Raw genomic sequence first — 25,065 nt, 5'->3', positions numbered from 1 at the left:
TTTTCAGAGCAGAGACTGTGGAATATGAAAATATCTCTTTGTTTGTTGACTTAGTTTTACGCTTCTATGGGCGAGTATTTGGGTCTTGGCCTGGTTGCATTGTGTTCTAGTCTCATGTGAAAATGGGGCTAGACACATTAATTAGGTGTATTTCCATCCACGCAATGATTTTTAGGCAGATACAAAGTTCAGACCGGGCAACACTTCACTCCGCTTCACTGACACTCAACCCCAAATTACACACAGTGGGCCTGGCAGTGCCTTGGTTTGTAGCAGCCGTCCACTGGAGTGTGAATGAGTGCATGAATGGGTGAATGCGAGGCCTAATTGTGAAACACTTCGGGCTATATAAGTGCCGTCCATTTATTATCAAAGCAGATCAAAGTTTTTTCATGATTTTAAAATGAGCTAATAACTACTTTTCATTACTTTTGGACATTGTCAGGCTAGATAATCAGCATGCTAAGCTAACCTAACTGACTGCATGCTCCGGTGAAGTTTCATGTTCACCTTACAGGCATTAGTGCCACACGGTCAAGCTTCTAATGTAATTATAGGGAAACCAAAATGTCTATTTGAATTCTACCATATATAGAACAAGAGTTGTGCTAATTAACGCTGCAGCACCAGAACTTACAGATCTGAAAACCCATTTTAATTTGCAGAACTACCTTAGCAGAACTACCTTATCAGGATTTAAAACACTGCATCCGAAATAAGCGCAGCACAGAATCACAAGTAGAGGAGAAGATGTTGAGAATTGTACTGGTGCATTTCCATATTCATGTCGCTCACAGCGTGAATCTGCCACCTGTAGCCTCGACACGCTTCATGCTACACCCTTTAGTCAATTTGAATTGTAAATCACTCGCCGTTTTTGCATGTGAAGATCCTTTTCGTTTAAAGCTGATGCATTTTCTGCTGAGTGATGCACTCGCAGTTTAGAAGATTTGTGTCTTCTCTATTTGGACTTCTAAAATGTACCGTTAACATGTCTGTCAATGTGTGTCCTTGTCTGTGTCAAGAGACTAGAGCAAAATCTATCCTCTTCTTTATGGATGACGTCTGAGCGTCAAGTCGATTAAGGTCGAGGGAAATATTGCTCCAATCCTTCATCAGTCTTGCCACCATCACAAAACACTTTTAGCCTTCTGGCCGATCTCGCAAACGATGACTGTGCTTTTTGTGACTATGTTGCAGCATTTGGCAACCCTGTCATGTCAAGTGCAGAAAGTTGGCAGCGGGTTTGGCTGCAGTCCCTGATGAGCACAACGGTCTCTGTTCTGCTGACTGATTGAAGCTGCAGAACGCAGACGGTTTGTGTGCCGCTGAGTGGGTGTAGATGGAAGGAGGCTGCGTGTACATGGACAAAATGTCTTTAACCCGATCAGAGTTTGGATTAAAATTACCGGTATGACCGGATGCACTGTGTTCATGGACCGTAAAAATATTGATCCGATTAGGACTTGCGTGTTCATGCGTCACACTTTCGATGGGAATAAATTATTTTGACATGCACGATTTAACCAAATGTACTGGAAATGGAAGAAGAAGAAGAAGCCGTATCGGCTTCCGTTGTGAACAAAACATCGCTCCGCCCTTTTCTGCTTGAAACGTTGGCGTTATTTTGCCCGTTTCCCCCATTTGTGCCGTTACTTTCATCCTTTAATATCTCCGGCAACATTTTTGTCTCAGATACAGACCAGTTCTGTCTTCCGCTCGCTCTGCTTCAACTATCGCTGACGTCAGACATGCGCAGTAAGGACGGCTTGTACCGAAACATCGGAATAAGCGTTTTCATGCGCCCGGATCGGATTATAAATCGGTATAAACCACCCCTCTCGATCGGAATAAAATCTTGATCGGGTCAGAGTATTCCGATTTGGGTGTGTACATGAAGCATTTTTAATCCGATTAAATGTGTCCACGTAAACTGTCAGGTGAAAGGTGTCTTTAGCTGCCAGCGCTGCGGTGATTGTTCTAACACCATTTAAAGTAGCAGTGTGCGCTTTGGCAGTAATGCATAAGTTATATGTTTATGCTCTACATGGTCAAGAGGATGATTTAGTCAAAGGAGTGTAATGTCAAATTGAAATACAACAAACTAAAGTTAAAACAATATTTAACGGTGTCACTGACAGCAGTGCTCTACATGGTCAGAAAAGCTGCTGTATGTAATTATGAGTTTGGCCCTTGTCTTTTAAATGTAATGTATTATAAGTGGTGGCAATGGAACATAACATCTGATTCTAACACTGCAATTCTTATCTGGTGCTTTAAGAAAAAAAAATGTGTAAAAGATGGCACCCTGAATGAAGTTCTTCCAACGCACACTGAAAGCTTCCAGACAAAAACAGATTCTATTTCAGTTACAATGCAGGAGACCATTGTGAGAAGAAATGTGTCCAAGCAAAGAACAGAATCACTGTTAATGACAACTAGTGCATTCCTCCACTAATCCTATTGTCACTTCTAAATTGTTGTTTCATTGTACTCCAGATGATGATATCACGAGATGATTTTACTTCATTGGAAACCTGCTCCAGGAATTTTTAATGGTTTAACATTGGTAGTTTGAGTCAACTAAAAATGATATTAATAGGGGACCTTTCTTTTGACACATGTAATCAGTTTGAATGACTCCAAATTGGCATTATACGTCTGCGTACTGGTTCTACCTCTCTGCATGATACTACTGTCATTGCCCTCGAACCACCTGCGGGTCAATTTCCCAGTTCAGTTAGACAATGGATTGAGTTTGGCATTGATGCTCCAACCTTAATCACACTCCATGGGTACCTTTTACATAAAGGCGCGGGGAAGTGAACTGGCGCTCCAGATAGGGGTGTTTGTGTTGCTGTAAGGGCAGGCGGCGATGGGGAATAGAATAGAGATGGGGAACTGTTGCATTCTGTGTCTCGGGATGTCCGTGTTTGATGCCGTTTGGCAGAACCGCCGGCCTATTGTGTAAATGTTGTGTGTATACAAGACAAGTTCTTGGTGAGCTGTCAATGTCTAGGTGTTTTGATTGTTTGACCTATTATTATTTTTATAAAATTGTTCAAGAAAGGAGGTGAAGTAAGGGGAGAAAAATGATCCAGAAATTAAATCGGTTCCAAATTTTAATCCGCTGATCTTTGGCCCAAGATTCACACCGCAGCTCAAATGCGTGATTGACCTTCAATACGAAGGGATTTTTTTTTTTGTGTGTGTTTTTATATTCTGTGATCTCAGTCATTGTACATTCTTTTGTGGTAGGTTACTGGTAGAAATATCCTATGGTAGTATTATAAATTCTTTGGTAGCAGTTACCAGGATTAACAAAATTGTTTCTGTGAATGATACTTAACTTCAGTAAAATCAATCAAAACTGTTGTCAGATGTTTGTGTTTTAGTTATCATTGCAGAGTTTGACAAGGATGTGAATCCTATCCTTTTGATCACTTTTGTTTGATTTATTGACAGTGTCTGCAGCTTTTTTTGCAGCTCTGTGAACTTTGCGCAGTGTCTCGCTGTCATGACCCAGAAAAACGTTTCTCCTCTGCAATAGTCCCTTCTCATCAGGAAGAGGAAGTTTGTGTTGATAAAGGTTACTGAGCTCTAAATTAAAACAATACAGTTACTGAAGCAGAGAATGTTTGCCTCACGGTGCTTCACGCTGAGCCGGAGTCAACCGGGGTTATATTTAGCTTCTGTGCGTTTCTGCCGTAAAGTGGGTCGCTTCACTATTTTTCTTTCCAGCTCTGTCTCTGACTCATTTTCATTCTCTCACTCCTTACAACTCTTTCTTCCTCTTCACTTCCTCTCTACTACCTTTTTCTTATTCTATCCTCTCCTCGTTTGCTGCAGCTGAGACATTTTCAAAGCATAGCTCATCTGCTCCTGCCTGACGCAGGACCGAGTGGGATCTAGCCCCCCCGGGATTGGAGAGGGACACCCGTCTGTGAAGTTTGTGCAGTTAACTTTTGATAGGATGTCACGGTGAATTACCAGCCCGGCAGGGAGTCTGTCTGGCTGGACGAGTTGTCCCATGTCTTAACTTTCAAAGGTATGAAGGCGATCCTTATCGTCTTCATATCTGGCATATGAATGTAAAGGAAGCTCTGGTGCGTACCTGTAAGTAGAAATGAGCTACACATCAGCACCAAAACGTGAATGCTGCATGTTTCTCATTTTAAAACATGCAGCCTCATTTTTAGTGTCACTATTTATCTTTATTTTATTTCCCCTTTTTAAAATTTAGATTTTTCTACAAATCTGTTTTTTGATTTTTTTTTATCCATGAAAGGTTATTCTAAGACCAGTATTTCTCTTGGAAATCTTTCTTTGCCTGGCGGTTAGAGCTGACAGATTCTACTGTACGCACATGGTCCAAATCTTTGATCATTCATTTCCATGTTTACCCATAAAACAAAGCGAGGACAATAACAGGATGACAGTAAACAGAATTCTTCCAGGTGTGAGACGTTTTAGGGGTTTCTTGCATGTGCAGCCTGTTTCAAGTCACCTCACAGCATCTAAATGGGATTAAGATCTGGGCTTTCCGTTGGCCGACCCGGAACTCGCCGTTTCTTAAATCCTCTGTGGATTTACTGCTGTGTTTCGGGTTTTGGGTCCTTGTCATGTTGCAGGGTCAAGTTCAGCTTCAGCTTTAATGTTCTTACAGATGTTCTAACGTGTTCCTTAAGCACCCTCTGATACGTGGTAAAAGTTATGGTGTATTCTATGATGTGAGCCGCACAGGTCCTTCTGCAGCAAAGCCATTCCCTCACCGTGGCGTTGCTATTAATGTCTCTCCTGGAATGCTGCATTGGGTTTACTTATGAAAGTCCTGGTCTTACATTTATTCCTGCAAACTTCAGTCGGGCATTCGTGGTTGTCTTGGAGCGCAAAGGTTTCCTCCTTTTTCTGAAGATCAAAAATGACGAAAGATATCATCGTCTTTGGAAATCTTCTCTTTGCCCTGCATTTCCTCTCACTGAGCAGTGAGCCCCCCCATCCCCAAACGTCCCACACTGAAGCCGATGTGCTTCTGCGCCCATCTCGCTCTCTAAACTTCAACGATCTTCTCATTAAAATATTTGTTATTGTGTAACAGGAATCTGTATCACTCGTGTGTGTGTGTGTGTGTGTGTGTGTGTGTGTGTGTGTGTGTGTGTGTGTGTGTGCGTGTGCCAATTCTTGAACTGCTTTGCTCTTACCAGAATTACACTGATTAGTGATTCATGCACTAAAAGTGCAGCTGCAACGTCCTTCTGATGAGATCCTGTCGATTTGGTGCCGGGCCACCTCTGCTGCCAGAGTTGCTTTTGGAATGAAAACGCCCACGCGTTTTCCATTGTGCACATGACTGTGGGAAGGCTGTGAACTTTTTCCCTAAGGCAGAGGTTTCAAAGCTGGCGTTCAGAGCGTTTTCATTCTTTCCCGTTGGTCCACCTGGATCAGCATGGCCTTTCTTTTCTTTTCTGGGTCATACAGTTGATTTTATACACAAACGGTTCCTGCTGCTCCTCTTTGAGAATCAGCCAATGAGAAGGCCGTCACTGTGGCCCTGACTGCCCACACAGAGCAGACTTCACTTTTGATCACAGGGTGGTTTCCCTTTGAACCGGTACAGGCTGTGAAGCAGGCTTGGACGCTGCTTGCTTTAACTGTGTGTTGCTTCCCGAAAACATTTACTTTCAGCTGGGTTTCTGCATTCATTGCATTCATGATGACATGTTCTTATGGGTCCTGTTTAAAGCCAAGCATTTCATTAAACTCTGTTCCAGAAAATATTCACATTAGCTCAAAGTGCAAACAGACTTTTTATCTTGTTTCTGAACACTGTGTGTTCGGTCTTTGGATTGCTGATTAGACAAAACATCAACAAAGGACAGTGGAAAGCGGCAGATACGATTCCAGAATTTATTGTTGCGTGCAGATTAAACTTAAACGTCAGAGAGAGAAACAGAAGCAGGCTAAAGAGGAATCTCTAGAAAGTTCACCTCTGAATCGTCACATAAAGTGGATCATCTCCACAATGTTGGCTTCAGCGCATTGACACCTAAATATCATAGGATGAAGATAATACTGAAAGGAATCTGATAAATATTATGATCTTGCTGGTATCGTCATGTGAGCTCCATCTGACCGTTCTCTACTGACATGATGGAGACAATCCTGACCTAAAAGAAAACAAGAGAGCGACTCAGACATCTTAAAGCATCTGCTTTAAAAAAAAATATATATATATATATATATATATACCGTATGGCATGCCGTTCAGGAACTTATTATATATATATATATCAAAAGTGCTGGAATATATGGACCGAACTATGAAAAGTCTGAGAATATGGACCAAACTCTGGAATATATATATGAAAAGTCTGAGAATATGGACCGAAGTCTGAGAATATGGACCGAAGTCTGAGAATATGGACCGAAGTCTGGAATATATATATGAAAAGTCTGAGAATATGGACCGAACTCTGGAATATATATTTTGATATATATATATTTGGATATTTTCATATATATATTCAGACATTTTCATATATATATTCAGACATTTTCATATATATATTCAGACTTTTTCATATATATATTCAGACTTTTTCATATATATATTCAGACATTTTCATATATATATTCAGACTTTTTTCGGTGCACGGGAATATATATTTGAAAGCCGCGGTGTAGTGGTTAGGGCTCCGCACTCACACCCCTGTTGCGCCTGTTCGGTTCCCGGTCGCGGAGCCAGATCGATCTTGTGTCATAAATGGAGTCAGCTCGAAATCTAGTGCCGGCAATCCTCAGTGAGGAGATAATGAACGCCCTGAAACAAATCCGCAGGTTTTTTTTTGAAACGCTCCTCTTAGACAGGATGTTTGACTGTATTTGTAATGTAATGCATGCTGTGGGTGTCCGTCTGACGCGCGACAAGTCACGTGATGGCTGGCGTGCCGACAGCTGTTCGTCACGCCCCCTTGCTGGCCAAACTGTTCTGGCTTCATACGGCACTTGACAAGTCGCGTGATGGGGTCGAAGCTGCCTGCCCCGGAACATGCATAGTTCCGGTCGAGGCTGCCTGCATGCATGTTCGGTCGAGGCTGCCTGCCCCGGAACATGCATAGCGCCGTATAAAGCCAGAACGGCGCTATGCATGTTCCGGGGCAGGCAGCCTCGACCCCGTCACGTGACCTGTCAAGTGCCGTATGAAGCCAGAAACAGTTTGGCCAGCGAGGGGGCGTGACGATCAGCTGTCGGCACGCCAGCCATCACGTTACTTGTCGCGCGTCAGACGGACACCCACAGCATGCATTACATTACAAATACAGTCAAACATCCTGTCTAAGAGGAGCGTTTCAAAAAAAAACCTGCGGATTTGTTTCAGGGCGTTCATTATCTCCTCACTGAGGATTGCCGGCACTAGATTTCGAGCTGACTCCATTTATGACACAAGATCGATCTGGCTCCGCGACCGGGAACCGAACAGGCGCAACAGGGGTGTGAGTGCGGAGCCCTAACCACTACACCGCGGCTTTCAAATATATATTCCCGTGCACCGAAAAAAGTCTGAATATATATATGAAAATGTCTGAATATATATATGAAAAAGTCTGAATATATATATGAAAAAGTCTGAATATATATATGAAAATGTCTGAATATATATATGAAAATGTCTGAATATATATATGAAAATATCCAAATATATATATATCAAAATATATATTCCAGAGTTCGGTCCATATTCTCAGACTTTTCATATATATATTCCAGACTTCGGTCCATATTCTCAGACTTCGGTCCATATTCTCAGACTTCGGTCCATATTCTCAGACTTCGGTCCATATTCTCAGACTTTTCATATATATATTCCAGAGTTCGGTCCATATTCTCAGACTTTTCATAGTTCGGTCCATATATTCCAGCACTTTTGATATATATATATAATAAGTTCCTGAACGGCATGCCATAATACCGGTGTGTGTGTGTGTATATAAAGAAGAGGCTTCAAATCAAATACCATTCAGTATTCTGAGGCGTGTGTGAAGATGTGGAAGGTTCAGATCTGTGTGTGCATTTCTTCCTCTGATCTAGGATCTCAGTGAAATAGCACAGGTATCATGACTCGGCAGTTTATCCCACACAGTGCTCTGGTTGGATTTTTCTTTTTTTTTAAACGCCACATATCGATAACAATCCTGGTTGAAAGTCTTATTAAGGGAGATGTACTTGTATAAGATTAATCTGATTCTTCTCTCATCTTCCTCTCTTGCGCTGATGGAACTGTCCTTCAGCACATCCACGTGAGCTTCCATTCATTCTCTCCCCCTGTCTCTCTGAATCTCATTGAGAAAAAGAAGAAAGGGCAGAAAGGAGGCAGCCGTCCTCCCTCGTCTGTCTCACTATGCATGCAAAGTGCATGTAAGGGAGGAGAGGGGGGAGAATGGAGCTATATATAGTAACTGTCTCCCTCCCCACCCACCCTTCGTCTCTTAAAAGGACAGGGAGGGGTGCAACTGTCCTCCCTCTGTGCGTTGTGTTCCTTCCCCCCCCTCGCTTTTCATCTAGTCATCCGTCTATCCTTATAGCCTGCTTGCACCATTGTTTAGATGCTTTTAGCGGAAGATGTATAATTAATTTCTTCCTCCAGAGTTGTTGCACAGCATTCATGTGTTGAGTCTGGGTGAGGAGGCGGAGGGGAGAAGGATGGGGCTGCGAGGCGAGGCGGCAGGGAGAGGGAGCAACGCTTCGTGCCACGCATCTCAAGTTGGCTTCATTGAGAGTGAGGCCCACTCATGTATGTTCCCGGGGTTTTAAATGAGACGCCAGGGACACAAACGGCAGGTTCTGCAGCCTCGCATATATATATATATATCAGAGTAAAAGTAATCATTCCACAGAAAATAATTCCTGAGGCTGCTCAGTGTTGTGCTACGGCTGCAGCTAAACTGAGCTGAGGCTTAATGTTAAGTATTTTTATAGTTTGTAGCTCTGACAACCGAAGTGCAAACAGATGTTTTGTAACTTACTAGCAGTGTGTATTATTGGGGGGGGAAAGAAAATCTTTGCATAATGCATTGCCTCAGTGGTGACATTGCAGTATACCTATCTGAAACCCAGGAGTGAGGCAGCTTCCAAAGATCAGTTTTATCTCGTACCTTTGGGTCCTTTTCTTCCAATGATGGGTGTGATGTCAGTGATGTCACAGATGTGTATCCTCTCAGTTCTGCCTCGTCATGAATTATCAACCACGGCCGGGCGTATCCATCCAGTCTCAGTCCATGTTTGCGTTTGATGTCTAGAGTCATATGTCTGAATTGGACACTCCTATTGGCTGTCGTGGGTGCCATCACAACCAATCACTGTCTGATTCAGATGTTTGCTTGGACAGCAGTGATTTGGAGAAGACCGTCATGCCAGAAGCTTTATGTTTAATTAAAGAGAGGAACTACCATGATACCTCTATATAACATTATTCCTGAATAGATAATGCTAAAAAATATATTTCTAACACATTGCACAATAATTACAGTTTTCCTTTTTTTGTTTTTTTTATTGGTCATTTTTTATGAAATTCTGAGAATGGAGGAGGATGCAATAAATGCTCCTTTTCCGCGTTTTCTTTGCATCATGTCATGGCCGGGGACGGGACCTCCTGTTATGTTGAATGGCAGCAGCAGATGTTGTTGTCGTGTTCCCATCAGCGTCATCTGCGCCAGAGTTGCTGCAATTGTTCGCTGACAGCGACCTGACGCCGGTCGCTAATTGGCTGTTTTCCTGAACTTGTCTTTCCTGCCAGCAAACTGATATTTTTTGGGGGGGGGGGCTGGCATATAACTGTCATCATTTTAATCCTAGCCGTCACCAATTTGTCCAACAAATAGTCATTCAACATATCCATTTGCAACATGCGTAGTCTTTTTGTGTATGCTTTATTATGCATCCAGTTACAATGTCACGGCAATGAAATCTTGAAAAGTCGAATTCAGTTTCACGAAGCCAGCTTCAGGTGTGATCAGGGAGGTCTTCGGCTCAACTGAGATGAACTGTCCGTTTTTTTTAAGAACAAGGAGGCAGATTGCATAATTACAAAAGGCTTATTTCTGCGACACCTTGCGGCTCACCGCGGGCTGTCGCTCCCGCGCCTGCATCAATGAGCGATGAGATGAAAATAGTACCTGAGCCTGACTCGCCCAGTGAAAAAGAAAACTAAAAATAAACCTGGCGTGGAGGAAAGTGGACGCAGACGCATTTATCAGATAAAATCACTGAGATGTGTGACCTCCCCCCCCCCCCCCCCCAGGGAACTCCAATTAATGATATCCATCCCGCACTTCTCAGGATTTGAGCTTGAATTATTCTCTCAAGGCCCTGTTTGAGGGGGGGAGGGAGGGGGGGCATCAATTTTCTTCAACAAAATACCACAGCAACCACTTTGACAGAATAGATGCTTCTTTAGCTGAAGATGAAACCTGCTGTTGCAGCGATCAGTAATTAACTGCAAGCCAAACATCACCAGCATCTATCTAAGCATACTGGAGGCGTGGCTGGTTTTGAAATTCAGCCCTTTCATGTCCAAAATCCAGAGAGCATGTCTACTCTGGGTTTGAGGAAATGCCTCGTGAATATGCATCAATGCATGAGGTGAAAGGAGCACAATGGATAACTGATTGTGGCAAGGTACCGCACTCATCACAAGATATTCTACTTAGGGTTACATTTAAATATCATAGTTTCAGTTTCTTAAGTCTCCATTTGAATTGCAGTATTTATTATTATTATTATTATTTCCTGTTGTAATTTATTGCTAAAATACATTTTTAAATATCTGCAACTATACTGGATGACCGCCTTCGTGGTATTAATATGTAGTTTTAACTGGCTGGTCTTGGATCTGTGACTTACGGCCATGCATCCTTAGTGAGCTGCTTCCATCTAGTGGCTTTCTGATGGCATTGGTTAAATGTGGGTGGACTGATATGATTTAACGGCAATACAAATGGCATCAGTAGACGTAGCGGCGCAACACAGAGATGGATATCACCCAAGATGCTTTTAAAACAAGAGTGAAATATGAGAATGTAAACAGACTGAGAAAATGTTATGTATAATTTTTTCTGCGGGTACGAAAATACAGCTAAATAGCACCAGGTATAGCTTTGATTACAGTACAGTAACTGCAGCTGTGATTTGTAGTTTAAATACTTCTAGCTATACAGACAGTATACTCGATAAGTGCCCCTCGGGTTACTTTCATACAGTAAACCAGACGGCGGCCTCATCCCCTTCTTTACTTTTCCGCACAGCTGTTCACTGCAACCTGAACCAGAATGGCATCGACCACCAGGTGTGTCCGGAGGACATGACGTCACAGCTGGAGGAGGAGGAGGAGGAGGAGGAGTTGGTGGATGCTGGGGCGGTGCTGCTGGAAGACGACAGCTCGAGCTATCATGATGTCACGCCTCCGATGTCCCAGCGGCGTTTGCCGCCCCATCGCTCCGTCTCCGAGTCTGAGCTGACCCGGGTAAGTGTTGGTGTCTGTTTAATTCATTAGGATTCTACTTGCGGACACAATACCTAATTGCGTCTTCATTTTAATGCAGCGTCCTTTAAGTCACTTAATTGAAATATGTCAAATACAGCCGTCTCAACCATATTCTGTTTTCGGAGAGGAGATTAGGAGTTTGTTCTGCATATCTTATGATGGGTTCTTTTATTTTTTTATTTTTTTATCACAGACATTGTGGATGAGTTTGAAGCAGCCGAGAACAACAGGCTAAACTAGAAAAGCACTCGGGCAGCGCAGACCTCCGCCGAGCAGCTCATTCCCCTCATTAGATTTACACCTTCCACATGTTGATCTGGATCATCATCAAAGGGTTATAAATTGTTCTTTGTATCTTTATACACCAACATTAAAAAGTAGAAGTAAATCAGAGTTGATGTGTATTTGTAACAGATCTTTAAATGGGGTTTTTCGATGTTAAAATCAAACACATACGCTCACACTTACAGCCAGTGAAGGTTAACTAATTATAACAGCTTCATGCAAACTGAGTTGTTTAATCTGTGATAATACATCTAAATGTATTGATGGTCAGAATTTATATTATTCATGTTGGTCGTTCGGCTCTTCACCGAAGTTCAGTAATTGTGTAAATCTATCATCAAGTAGGTAATCAAATTAATAATCTGATTGCTTCAGGCAATCTCTTTTTAAATCCCATTTTTCTAATTGGAAATGTCCATTTTTTTGGTGGTCGTGCCATTTGCTATTTGTTTTGGCCACTGTGGCAAATCAAAAGAAGCAACAACAACAAGCGAACAAGCAAATGCAAACAAAAGCTACATTGACATAGCCCTTCATGAAGTCAATGATTAAGTTTACATTTGCTAACAGGAAAGAGATAAAAAACATTTGTTTTCATTTGGATTCGAGATTCTGAATATCTGATGGCTATGAGTCCATAATCGCTCCAGTTTGTTTGTTCTCTGAGGCAACCGCGCTACCCGTTACGCCACCGTGCCACCCTAATGATATGGTAAATTGCATATTTATTAATGAAAAATCATCTTCATAACTGTTCATCATGGCAACCAAAAGTACCCGAATTTAGCCCATATAATTGGTGCACTGCAGAATTATTAAACTTAACACAAATTATAAATTATTTAATTATGCATGATTATTTTCAAATGATCATGACATTTGAAAAGCCAACTGCCTCCAATAAACCCATCGATACGCTTGGTCATGTCGGCGTTATATTTAATATATCCGGTGGACGCTGTATCCTGTGAATGGTGGTATTTGTCACTGAGCCCAGGCTGAGCCGGGGATTGAACACGAGGGATCAAGTAGCATTTAGACAGAGTGGATGGTTGTAACATCCATAGCAAATCAGCTCATCTCAAGCGGAATCAATATCAAGCCCAAGGTGAGTATCTTGTTTAGTGTTAACATCCCTTGAAATGTTTCGTGCACCTTGTCGAATCCCAAGGTCAAACACTGTGAACACTCGTGCTTTCTCAGATCTAAATGGGGGGGGGGGGGGGGGTGAGGTTCGCACTGCCTGTTAACAGCAGCTCCTGATGAGAGCTTATTAGCTTGCCCAGCATAGCATGTTATTCGGTCAGGTCTCAGGACACGCATGCAGTTTCATCCCCTCCTCTGTATATAAGAGATTCATTAGTGGGGTAGAGTTTCATCCCCTGCCAGCCCTGGCTGAGAGAGATTGAGCAAGGTGGAGAGAAAGTGGAGTGAGTGGAGCAAAGCAGAGCTGCTAATTAGCTGTGGAGATAGGAGGGCCGACGACACGGGGCTCCGTGTCGCAAACAGCCATTCAGTCATCCGACATGGCACTAATGGCAGCCACCCTCCTCCTCCTCAACACTTCTCTGTAGTTGAGCTAGAGTAGTGACAGCAGGGTTCAGCTACACCACTAGAGGGCAGTATGTATCAGGAGATGAGACGGGTTTAACTTCTGCAAGCGTAATGTAATTCTGAGAAACTGACCAAATAAATTACCATTAGGCTACATTTATTAGGTCTGCCCCCCATATTCAGCCTTTATAAAAAGCATATACCCATTTAAGAATGTATTACTATGATGTCATTATAAGCCGATGGATATAAGGTCTTTAAGTGTTGATCATGTACTCTGATATACTTATAGTTAGGTGCTGCTAAATATATATTGTGTGTGTGTGTGTGAAAGAGATGGTACAAGAATGTCTTAAAATTCAAATTCTTACCTTTTTAGGCTCACTTCTATCTTAATAAAATCTATATCTGTTTGCACATAAAATAAATCAAACAAACATCTAAAGCTGCTGCTTCTCCACCTTTGCCGTGGCCATACATCCCAGTCTGTGTCATATTGCATTTTAAAAAAATCTGACTTGACAATGAATGAAAAATAAAATGTATTTTAGACACGGCCACAAACGATATTGCTCCTAATGAAGGCTGCTAGACAGCTGTAATGATTCTGAGTAAAAGTACCAGCTCTCATGCTGTCAAGGAGCTATTGAATATTTGTTTTTCGCCCTTGCATGAATTGTGCTCAGTAAAAGAACTCTGCCCACTTCTTTTGTCTGGGGAAATATCCAAAGCTGAGCTTCAGTTTCATTTATTCTTGTGAAGTGCTAATTGCTGCCATAGTCAGCGTTTCTAATTGAGAGCAAAGCTTATCAACGTTTGTGGAGCCAAAATGGAAATTGTAATAATCGACGGAAACACGTAGCCCAACTGCCAAAGTCTGCATCTCACGATGTTGGTGTCTAAATGCTTTTCATGCATTTCAATACTGTGTCCACAAAGACGGCCATCATGTGGTTGCCTCTTGATTCATTTAGCTGATTCATATCGGTGCTATTGTGATTACATGCTTCATTAAGTAAGTAACAGATTTCCACTGCGGTTGCTAATTTTTTGATGTTTATCTCACACTCTGGTTTGAATTCATGTTGTGTGTTTTTCCCTCGAGGCTTTTTTTTTTTTTTATGAGGTTGTGGTTGCTCTGTTGCTAAGGTAACATGAAGAACACTAGGCTATCAATTAAAGTCAAGGGAAGCACCTATGGATGCTTGTTAGCAAATGTGGTGATCATCCGTGATTCTATAGCATGGGCTGTACATGTGGATCAGAGTACTATACAGTGTATATATATATATATATATATATGTGTGTGTGTGTACACCTATTCCCGGATGTACTGCAGTTAGAAATAAAGTAGACCCCCCCCCCCCGTGCTGTCACTCAACTCTCTAATTGGCCCAGAGTGTCTTCAACACGTCTCTTTGACAGTGATTGTACTCCAGTCTTCTTTCTCTCCCTCTGCTCGCCTCTTTCTGTCCTCTGGCTGGCGGGCCGGAAGGTACCGGTACCAGCTCACCTATTGTCCCGGGCCCAGGAACACTGTATACCAGCTCAATCAGTGAATAATGAAAAACACACATTGTCATTGACTCACAAATGGGTTAATAAAAAATGAATCTTCTGTGTCAAGTTTGGCAAAGTCCACCAGCTTATTTTTTTCCTCTGCTCCATCTGTCAGTCTAGCCATCCTCCAAACCTCCTCCTCCTTCAACTCTTCCAAAGTCCCCCCTCCTCTTTTCGCCACACACACTTGTCTCCCTTTCCCTTGAATGCCCTCCCTCAGTTTTTCCATTCGGGTCCTATGCCTCTCTTGTCGCCTCAGGCTCCTTGTCGGGCTTAATTAGCATCGAGTTGAGCTGTGTTTAGCGGTTAATGTGATTTCTTGTGATATTGTTCCCTTCCCTTTCTGCAGGTTCAGCATCTATCCAGGCTGCTGAGTAATTGCATTTCGAGCGGTGGCCTTGCATGCCTGTATACCTGCTTTTGCCATCTTGTCGTCTCTCCTACTTGCAGGGCGATCTAGTTGCCAAAACCAGCTCTTACTTCTCCCTCGATATCTCGTTTTCTCCAGAATGCTAGATTTAGAGTGAGTGGGAAGGAGCTGTGGAGGGAGCGAGGTAGCGCTATATAATAAGGGACGATGGGAAAGATGAGAGCTACAGTGTGCGGGGCGAGGAAGTGAGGAAGACAGCGTGATAGATCTGACAGGGACCCAGACGGGAGACTGAATTTGGGAAAGAGACGAGGGATGGATGGGGAGAAGGAGCGAGGAGGCTCAGCAGATCTTCTGCCAGTAGCTGTTATTCTGCTCTGCTCCCTGGGTGGATTGGAAGGAGGGGGGCCTCCATTGCTATGCCACACCACACAGCAGCCAGTGAAGCTGCTGAAGTGGAGGAGAGTGGGGAAATGTGAAATTTTAATCACCTCTGTCTCTTTGTAGTTCTAGTAGCCCCTTAATCAAAATCAGAGGCGTTCTTGAAGGAGCCTTTGGCAGACTGCAGCTCCAAGGTATTCAAAGTAATGCAGCCATGGTGCAGTCTAATCCAGATAAGTGTATCTAAAATATGTGTACCATTACATGCAATTTAATGTCATTCATGCTTCACTCTCTGTTCGGCTGTATCACTAGTTTCTGATCAGCAGAGGCGCTCTAGAGCGAGTTTACTTTTGGTGATGGTTAAAAGCAAAGGCTCGACCGTCAGGAGCTGCACAAGCACTGCCAATGGCAGGGGATGTAACCGGAAATTATATTCCACTCTAAAATTTAAGAGTGAAATTCAGACAAAAGCTACGAAGCGCAGTTAAAGGATTTGATGTCAGTCCAAAAAAAACAAAGAAAAATACGGCTGTGAAAACAGGAGGTCACTAATCTCCAAAAAGCAAGACAAAGTGACGAGGCAGCCAAAAGATCACCGGGAAAAGCTTAAACTAAGAAGACACAAGGAATAAACCGGGAATAAGGATCAGAGACGAGCTATTAGGACTAAATACAGTCAGGTAATGAGGCAAGGTGGGTGAACAGGTGTGGACGAGACACAGCGGTGTTACAGAATTTATTTGAATAATCCTTTCACAGAAAAACTACAACATTCTCTGGTTCCAGTGTCTTGAATGTGAGGACTTTTGTTGTTTCGCTTTGTTCCAAATACTGCAAAAATAATTACTGTCAAAATATTTGATGGCGTTATCTTATTGCTTCGATATTGGTCAAGAAAACATATTTTTGGTTTAGCCTCCTCTATAATTAGAATAGCATTGGTCATATTTGCTATTTTTATGTCGTGTTGTTTTGCATTACTTTAGATAATGCTCTGATATTGGTGTGTTAAATTGTCCTACGCTACCGTTTTGGGATGAAAACTGAGTGAAAAATTAAACATTTACTACTACTGTACTATTAGCTTGTCCCGGGAGGGGTCGCCACAGCAACCCAACCGTCTCCACTTCACCCTGTCCTTTGCATCGTCCTCCCCAACACCAGCCACTCTCATGTCCTCCCTCACTACGTCCATGTATCTTCTCCTGGGTCGACCTCTAGCCCTGTTCCCTGGCAGTTCCATCCTCAGCATCCTTCTACTGATATAGTCCCTGTCTCTCCTCTGGACATGTCCTCTCTGACCTTGTCTCCAAAACGTCTAACCTTCACTGTCCCACTTGTTGTCTCATTTCTAATCCTATCCAACCTGGTCACTCCCAAGGAGAACCTCAGCATTTTCATCTCTGCCACCTCTAGCTCCGCCTCCTGACTCATCATTTAAATGATGCCAAATTGATTGTGTCGATCAAACCTGTTTCTAACACAGTTTAAAATTACACTACACTTCACAGCTAAATCTTATGTGCAGCACTTTATTTATTCCATGTTTATGAGGATTTATGATGATGCATTAAAGTCACTGACTTGTATCAAAACTTAAATGGTTCCTAATAACAAGAAGAGACAAAAGTAGACCGTGTGCCTCTCTTCCATTCACATACTGTACATAAGGGATTTTTCAACTCTAAAAACAGAGTCTCCGGTTGCAGAGCGTCCAAATTCTTTTGTCCGCTTCATGAAAATGTAGCCAGGATTATTGATTACGACATGTTGATGACGGCTGTTCTTGGTTTATCTCAGCCTGGGTATGTGAAGCTCTCCAAGCCAGTGGCCCTGTGGACGCAGCAGGATGTGTGTAAATGGCTGAAGAAACACTGTCCCACTCAGCACCAGATCTACAGCAGCTCCTTCAAGCAGCATGACATCACAGGTACGACGCTGCCACAAGCTCTATCTTCACATTCACTCTGCAGTTTGGTTTGTTTAGTCACATTAAACTTGAAATGTTCAAATCCCCAGACCTGTATGACACGTTCACCAGGGGTATCAGAGTAGGAACGGATGATTGTGATTAGATTTTGAGTAGAGGAAGAGGACGTGTTCAAGGTTTTTCCTAAACCGGATGTATAGATGGATCCAAATTATTTTATGGCGTCAACTTTTACTGTAAAGCTACTTGTAGAGAAAAGGACACCATTGAGGGAATGCTCGAGCTTGATGGAGGTTTGCAGGCTACAATTTATCTCAATTCCATGCTTGCATCAACCCAAGTAGCAGGCGTGGCTTTGATGCTGGACTTCACGTGGTTGTCCTGACTTCATATCAATCCACGACTGCTGGTGATCAACGTTATGGAAGGAAAAACGACTGCATCTATGCACATAAATTAAGTGATTGATTTGTCATTGTAGAAGAATAAGTGAGAAACGGTCAAAACTGAAGCCGTCAAGTTAGACAAAGAAATAATAATTCTTTCATGACGGGACATGAAAGCAACACGTCTCATTTCCCTGATGTTCTTGTCACGTCTTCTCTGGAGGAACCAAATCTCATTCATGACTTCCCAGGTGTTCTCCGACCTGACACCACACACAGCCCTGCCACTCGGCCCGCCCCGCCCTTTCTACCATCCGTCATGCTTTTTGACTGATGGATGTGCACATGGGGCGTTTGGTGATTTAGCATCCTCTGGTTAATGGTCTGGTGATATGAATCTTTCTCTTCTGCATTTCAAACCATGCACATTTTCTCACCAGCGACTCCGAGGTCCAGAAGATAACTCGTGGTTCATTGCATCTTCGGCATGCCGTGTTTTGGGTATTATTGTTTTTGCTTCTTTCAAAACACAGATAATCTGTTTTTCATAGCCATTCTTAATGGAGTTATGGAAAATAAGTGTTATAACATAAAAGCTAAATTGTTTCCATTCTTCCATTTGGCACACATTTCTCATGAAGTCTAATCAAGGAAATCGGTTCAAATATAAAATTAAAGAACTCTGTGTTCCTAACAACCCTTTTGTAACCTGTAAATAACATGTATGCTTTTTTATCAGCATCCCTCTGATTAAAGCATGAAATCTTAATTTCCTTAATGACATGTGTTTGTCGTGAAGGTGTAACAATTTTAAAGTATCAACCAAATAAGCCTCCTCATATCGAGCAAACAATACACCACTGGCGCAATTAGTACTTAATGACATTCACGAAGCCCCCAACAAATTCAGTTTGTCTTTGTATTAAGCATTAGTTAACAAAATCCAATTAAAACAGGCCAAATCGCACCGATTGGGCACACAAGGCAATTTGCATTCCAATCAGTCCTGCAGATGCAGGACTGATATTTTATTCCGTTTCTGCATCCTATTAGAATAAATGAGAGGGAAGCAAATGATGAATATGGAAACTGGAATACGTTGTGGGAAACAATCCTGTGCAGACAAACAAACAGTGAATGGAACATGTTTGTTCACGCATGCAAGCAAGCAGCTGTGAATATTTCAGTGTGCTTTTCATACCACCTCTGACCCTTGAAGATTGGGTGGGGCTTTCCTCCCATGTTGTGGCTGCAGGAGTTCATCACATCATCAGAGCATCAGTTTCTATAGACCGTAGCATTTCTTTACTCTATTTTCTGTCCAACCCATCTGTAGGAGAACACTCAATGTTGCCAGTGGTGCTCAATCTCACTTGTCTTTTCCATCTTGTCGTCCCTTCATAAAGAAGCGCATCAATAAACAGTGTCTATCCCAGATCATAATTCAAACAGGCATTTGCGTCCTCCCTTTTTTTTTTTTTTTTTTTTACATAAAGCAGCGGCGAGGGAAAAGCATTTCACTGCATACCAGCGGCTGGTGCGATATTTGTAACCTCGAATGGCTTCGGTGTGCATTAGCCGCCTCCCTGCAAGGCTCCCATAACCTCAGCCAAAGAAATCAATGTTTCCCTTCCTCCTTGCAGCCCATACTGCCAAGAAACCCTATGCCTCCCTCAATCTTCACCTCCCACCCTCGACAGAGACGGCACAGGGTTTGACTTTAACACCCAGCTGCCATTAAAAATGCATTAAAACATATTACGGCATAATTAGATATTAGCCCCTAATCCGTTGTAATTACAAGGACAGAGCACTTCTGGTGTGAGTATCTTGGCACGATAAATTAGTTGGACACACCGTCTCCTCAGATGTGATCAGTGCAAAAGGTGTGATATAGATAATCAAAGCCACGAGGGTGGGAGAAGGGGCGGAAAGGATGAGCCACTGTCGTGAGTTATAGCATCTGTCAAAGGCCATTACATCGCCTCTCTAAAGGCATCTGAGTACGGAACTAGAAGCGGCCGTAGTTTCTGGATGCAGACGCACCTGAATGGGTCAAATTAGCAACGCGCCATAGTTAAGGCCTTTGTTCTTCTTAGTAACTAAGAACTCAGTAACTCAGTGGCTATTCATTCATTCATTCATTCATTCATCTTCCTCCACTTTTCCGTCTTTTGGGTCACGGGAGTTGCTGGAGCCTAGCCCAGCTTGCTGTGTGTGAGAGGATGGGTACACCCCGAATGCGTTGCCAGCACATCGTGGGTCCACACACAGACAGACGATCACTCACGCACACACTCGCACACTACGGACAATTTGTAATAACAAATTCAACTACGTTGCAGCTTTTTGGAGGAAACCGGAGAACCCACGCGAACATGGGGAGGACATACAAACTCCACACAGATAAGATTCAAACGTGGTAGCGCTAACCACTACGCCACCGTGTCATGCTCAGTGGATATTTTACAACAAAAAGAGGGGCAGATGAAATGATAATGTGGTAGAATATGATTTACATATCATTTTGGTGATGATCCACAAGAGATCCTGGATACTGGATCACTGACATTTTTGGTAACGTTGCAGTGGGGGGGGGGAGCTGCTTGGCGGAAGTCTGCTTCTCTGAGTGCTTTTCCAGTTTTGTGTGATTTTTTATTTGAACATCTCAGTAGCTGTTTGTGGGACAATTTGATCTGTAGACAGAAAGAATTATGGTTGGCAAGATGATTATATGGCATTGTGTAATATAAAAATAGTTGCTGTTCTGCCAGTTGCATGTTTTGTAATCGTTTCCATGTGGAGAGTTTGGAAATTAATCCTCAGGGAACAAACCACAACGTGTAATTTGGGATATTGTGCAGCATGTTTTCAGTGGAGTACCGACACTGTTGATGATCGGGGGGAGGCTCTAAATAAGCATTATTCTGTCCACCTTTTGTAATCACATTAAGATGGAAATCCTTGACCTTCTGCAAAATAGGAAAATGGATTCCTCTTATTCAAGTCATTGCAGCTCTTGTCCCTGGCAAACCTGCTGTAACGATCATAACAAGAAAATGACGACTTTAGTCAAAGACGATCCATTTGATCACTGCTGTGTGTGGTCGTGTGATTACAGTCTCAGTAATCGCACAGTGCCTCCCACCAGACTTCCACCAGTGGGACTGGGCAGCAAAGAAAGTGGTTTCTCTGTGAGGCCTGCTGTCATGGATGGAGTTGCGTACAAAGCTCTAAGCCTAAGGCGACCCTCACACAAATTTCACTTCTGTCTTTTAAAGAGGAAAGAGCTGATAAGATTTTTAGGTAGATTCGTTGCATAATCATGGCGTGTGTATGTGTATCTACCAGTACTCTCAACGTGTGTCTCTAGTTATTTATTTTTGACCAGTATTTTTTTTATTATCAAATGCCTAACATTATACTCTTATAAAATGTTCTATTTGGCTCCAAAACATATATTTTTTTTCCCCCTGAAAAAATTATCAGATTATTTATAATATGATTCTTGCATTTCTGTTTCTCTCGTGAGTCACACCCCTTTTTGGGCGTGGCCGTCCACCATTTTACCACAGTCGGCCTCAAATCTGAACATTGCTTCGAAGGAAATATTTTACAATTTAAACAATCTTCTTCTTCTTTCTTTCGCAGTTCCTGTATTTTTGAGGAATATGTTTCTGATTAAAATGAATTCAAATCGTGCACAAAAACTTGGACTAACTGACTTTTACCAGTTTTCAATCAGTTTTTCTAGAAAATGTGTAAAACCAGAAGTTTTTTTTTTTTTTTGTACAGCATAAGACTCCAGGCAAACAATGGAACGAAATAAGATAAACGAAATACAGTTCTATTGAAGTCCCGAGATTCCTTGACGTCGATGAACACAATAAAAGAGTGTTTGAGAAATCCATCGCCTAAAGGCACAGGAGACGAAGGAAGACTTTTTAATCATAACATGATCAATAACACAATATGATCATATCATCCGGACACAATAACGGATGGCATTGAATTATCTTCCAGCGTTGTGTCTCACTTAAATCCGGGTGGTGTGACACGTAATCTGGACGTGGCAGCAACTCGAATCTCCCACGCTATAAAGGTAGGCTTTCTCCAATCGCAGCGTCAGTCATCAGGACAGCTTGTGGCACACAATAAGTGTGCGCATGAATTCTTTGTGATCTCCTTCACCTGTGGCAGAGCGTTTTAGCGCTCTCTCGTACCAGTCCCTCCATACTGACTGATACACAGAGTGGTCTGTTTAACGTAGGACTGTTTAGCTTCACAGTAAGCCTGTCGCTGATTTCGGCCATTTATAATGACTGCACAGCGTTCCGGCCTCAGCGAGCTGTCCACAGGTTGTTAGCTGTGCTTTAGCCCAGCGGTCCCCAACCATTTTTCTGCCACGGACCGGTTTCATGCCGTGATTTTTTTCGCGGACCGGGGGGGGGGTATAAATAAATATTTAATATCAATATCTACTCACCATAAATTGTGGTCCCAATAATTACTTCTGTCCTTCATGGTTTTTTGTTTCATAAATTCCACATTCTTGTCTTTTAATCCGGGTTCTTGTTTTTTAATCCGGGTTCTGGTCTCAATGTGCCGAAGCAGGTTTGACCCCTTCATTGCTCATTAACGGAGCGAATCAGCTGTTAATACCCGTGTTTTAAGTCTTAGTCCTGGTTTCTCTTCTTGGAGGTCCTCACCTCCTCTTCTTCCTCCTCAGTAGGACTTTTCTCCTTAGCAAAGAAGCTCTCCAAATACTTTTGTTTCTTTTTATTAATTTTTGCGAGTTCACGGCTGTTTTTTTTTAGCAACGTATCAAGACGCGATTGTTACGTTAGAGAAAATCCGTTTGTTTTTCAAAATAAAACACCTTTTAGATGCTAATAATCGATACAACGGAAATCGTATACATTAGTTGTTCTTTCTTTGCGGCCCGGTAACAAATGGCTCATGGACCGGTACCGGGCCGCGGCCCGGTGGTTGGGGACCCCTGCTTTAGCCAACAGAGGTGTAATGATCAGTGTGAGGCTCCTGCAACTGCGTCAAGCCAGAGGTGGCTTACGTTATCGGTGCGTGTTTGTGTGGGTCTCTATCTCCCTCTCTGGCCAGCTGGACTAGCTTCAGTAATGGAGCGAGCCCAGTATCTTTTAGGATTACAACCGGCCTCCTCTCCTCTACAGTCAGGAATGATATTATCACTGGATCGCAGGCGCTCGGTGGCTGCGCTAGTCTTTAGGCTGCAGGGGCTACAAGCATCTCTGTGACTGGAACAATCAGCCATCATTTAAGGACTTCAAGCTGCGCCACATCAAGGCGAACAACAGTGAAGAATCCAGCCCTGCTCTGATTTGTCCTGATTAGCTCATTGGATCCAGAAGCAGTGATGCCACTTGAAGAGGGAGGATCAAATGGCAGCAAAAAAATTTTTTTGTTACTATCCAGATCACAACACTTGCATCACTTGTTATTCAGCACTTGACTGGGTGTAGTGGCGGTTTGGAGAGCAGTTTGCCAGATGCAGCCCGGTGACGTTCGTCCCCAGAGGACATGCATACGGACGCACAGCTGCGTGGTAGATTCAAGAAATATGTGCGACTGCTGTGGAAGATTTACCTGAAGAGAAGTCGCTCTAGAATACAATCTTGCACAGGTGGCCAAAACATGTTGGGGATGAAATGTGAGTTTTGAAGTGGAAGAAGAGAGGGCTGTATTTTTGTTGCCACTGTGCCGCCGTCCAATCCCTTAGCTGATGAATGCACGGCCACAAATAACACGGCATTTTAGCCGACTGCTGCAGGATCATTTTCTGTTTGCGGATATGCATGCGTGTATGTGAGTGGTTAAGAAATGCTTCCCATTATGGACATGCTTTTATATATTTGTGTATGTGTGTGTGTACAGATGCACTTTAAGCCCCCATTCATCTAAGCCACGGTTGATGTGCCAGGCTATTGCTGCAGATTAATGTGCTTCAGCCCAATGCTGCTGCTCACCCACCACTCATTAATCTAATTCCCAGGGACAATGTGTTTGTGTGTTTCTGTGACATCTGTGTGTCCACATCTGCAGCCGTACTTGGTTTGTGTGTAATATTCTCATCATAAATCTTTAAGCCTGGTTACATTGTAGCCGTTGTCTAATGCAATACAGAGCCCTGGATGAGTTGGAGGAGAATGTGGTAGGAATGGCCCCCAAAATCCAGGAAGTCCGTGAGATGGAGGGGAACGTTTGGTTTAGTTTAGTTTAAACGCGAGGCGTGCAGCATTTTAAAGAATGCGTATTCAGTACAGAAGTTTTATACCAATATTTTCTTCTGCATATTTTAAATTTACACTTAAAAAAAAAAAATCCAACCTGAGCTCGATAAGATGAGACATGGAAAAGCAAAGATGTCATGCAGGTGATGCCAACGGATTTCTATGGCGCACCTTGACAGTATCAGGTCGCTGCTCCCTACTCCAGATAAGCATTCAGCTCATGCTTCTGAACACAGTCGCCACCGATTCACCAGAAAACCCTCCAAATGAATAAAAAGAGCAGAACAACATCTACATCGTCCACAGTCGGAATTTAGTTCCTAATTAAAAGCACTGCTGCGCGTGAGAGACTACAAATTATTTCTACAGTAATGAAACACGGTAATGTATTAGCGAGAGTTTCTGGTGCTCAATTAATAAGTAGAGGAGAGAAGAAAAAAATCTTTAAGCTGGTAAAAGGCCAAAGCGTATTTCATTTTAGGAAATCCAAGCATCAAATATCTGTTTGTACCACATCTGGTAAACCTCCATCCTCATGGGAGCAAATTAAACTCCTTTGTGGAGGAACGCTGCGAGAGCACCTGAGGTTTCTGTGTGGTTCTGGCTTTAATGCCAGCGGCAAAGACAGTTTATATGGTGGCAATCGGTCATCGTTTTCACCGGAGAGTTTTTTGTTTTTCAGACCGAGGCTACGAAACCAGCAGATCTTAGCCACTGATTCCTTTAAGTAGGAACGGAACCATTTTAATGGAGACTTCTTGAGTCAAATCAGGTTTCTCAGGAAAAAAAAA

At 42.7% G+C, this 25,065-nt stretch overlaps 1 protein-coding gene across 1 annotated transcript in view; it reads left to right on the top strand.

Annotated features, from left to right (window-relative positions):
• The window catches only part of samd12 (sterile alpha motif domain containing 12), a 29,795-nt gene that overhangs the window by 1,561 nt on the left and 3,169 nt on the right, over positions 1–25,065 (top strand). Inside the window, exons 2-3 of the mRNA XM_068747590.1 lie at positions 11,301–11,518; positions 17,493–17,622. Of these exons, the coding sequence (XP_068603691.1) occupies positions 11,301–11,518; positions 17,493–17,622 (348 nt within the window). The remainder of the gene's footprint in view (positions 1–11,300; positions 11,519–17,492; positions 17,623–25,065) is intronic.

The sequence above is a fragment of the Brachionichthys hirsutus genome, chromosome 13 (genome assembly GCF_040956055.1).
Source record: "Brachionichthys hirsutus isolate HB-005 chromosome 13, CSIRO-AGI_Bhir_v1, whole genome shotgun sequence".
NCBI classification, from domain to species: domain Eukaryota; kingdom Metazoa; phylum Chordata; class Actinopteri; order Lophiiformes; family Brachionichthyidae; genus Brachionichthys; species Brachionichthys hirsutus.
Note: the sequence above shows the minus strand (reverse complement) of the source record. Positions and strands in the feature narration are given on the sequence as shown.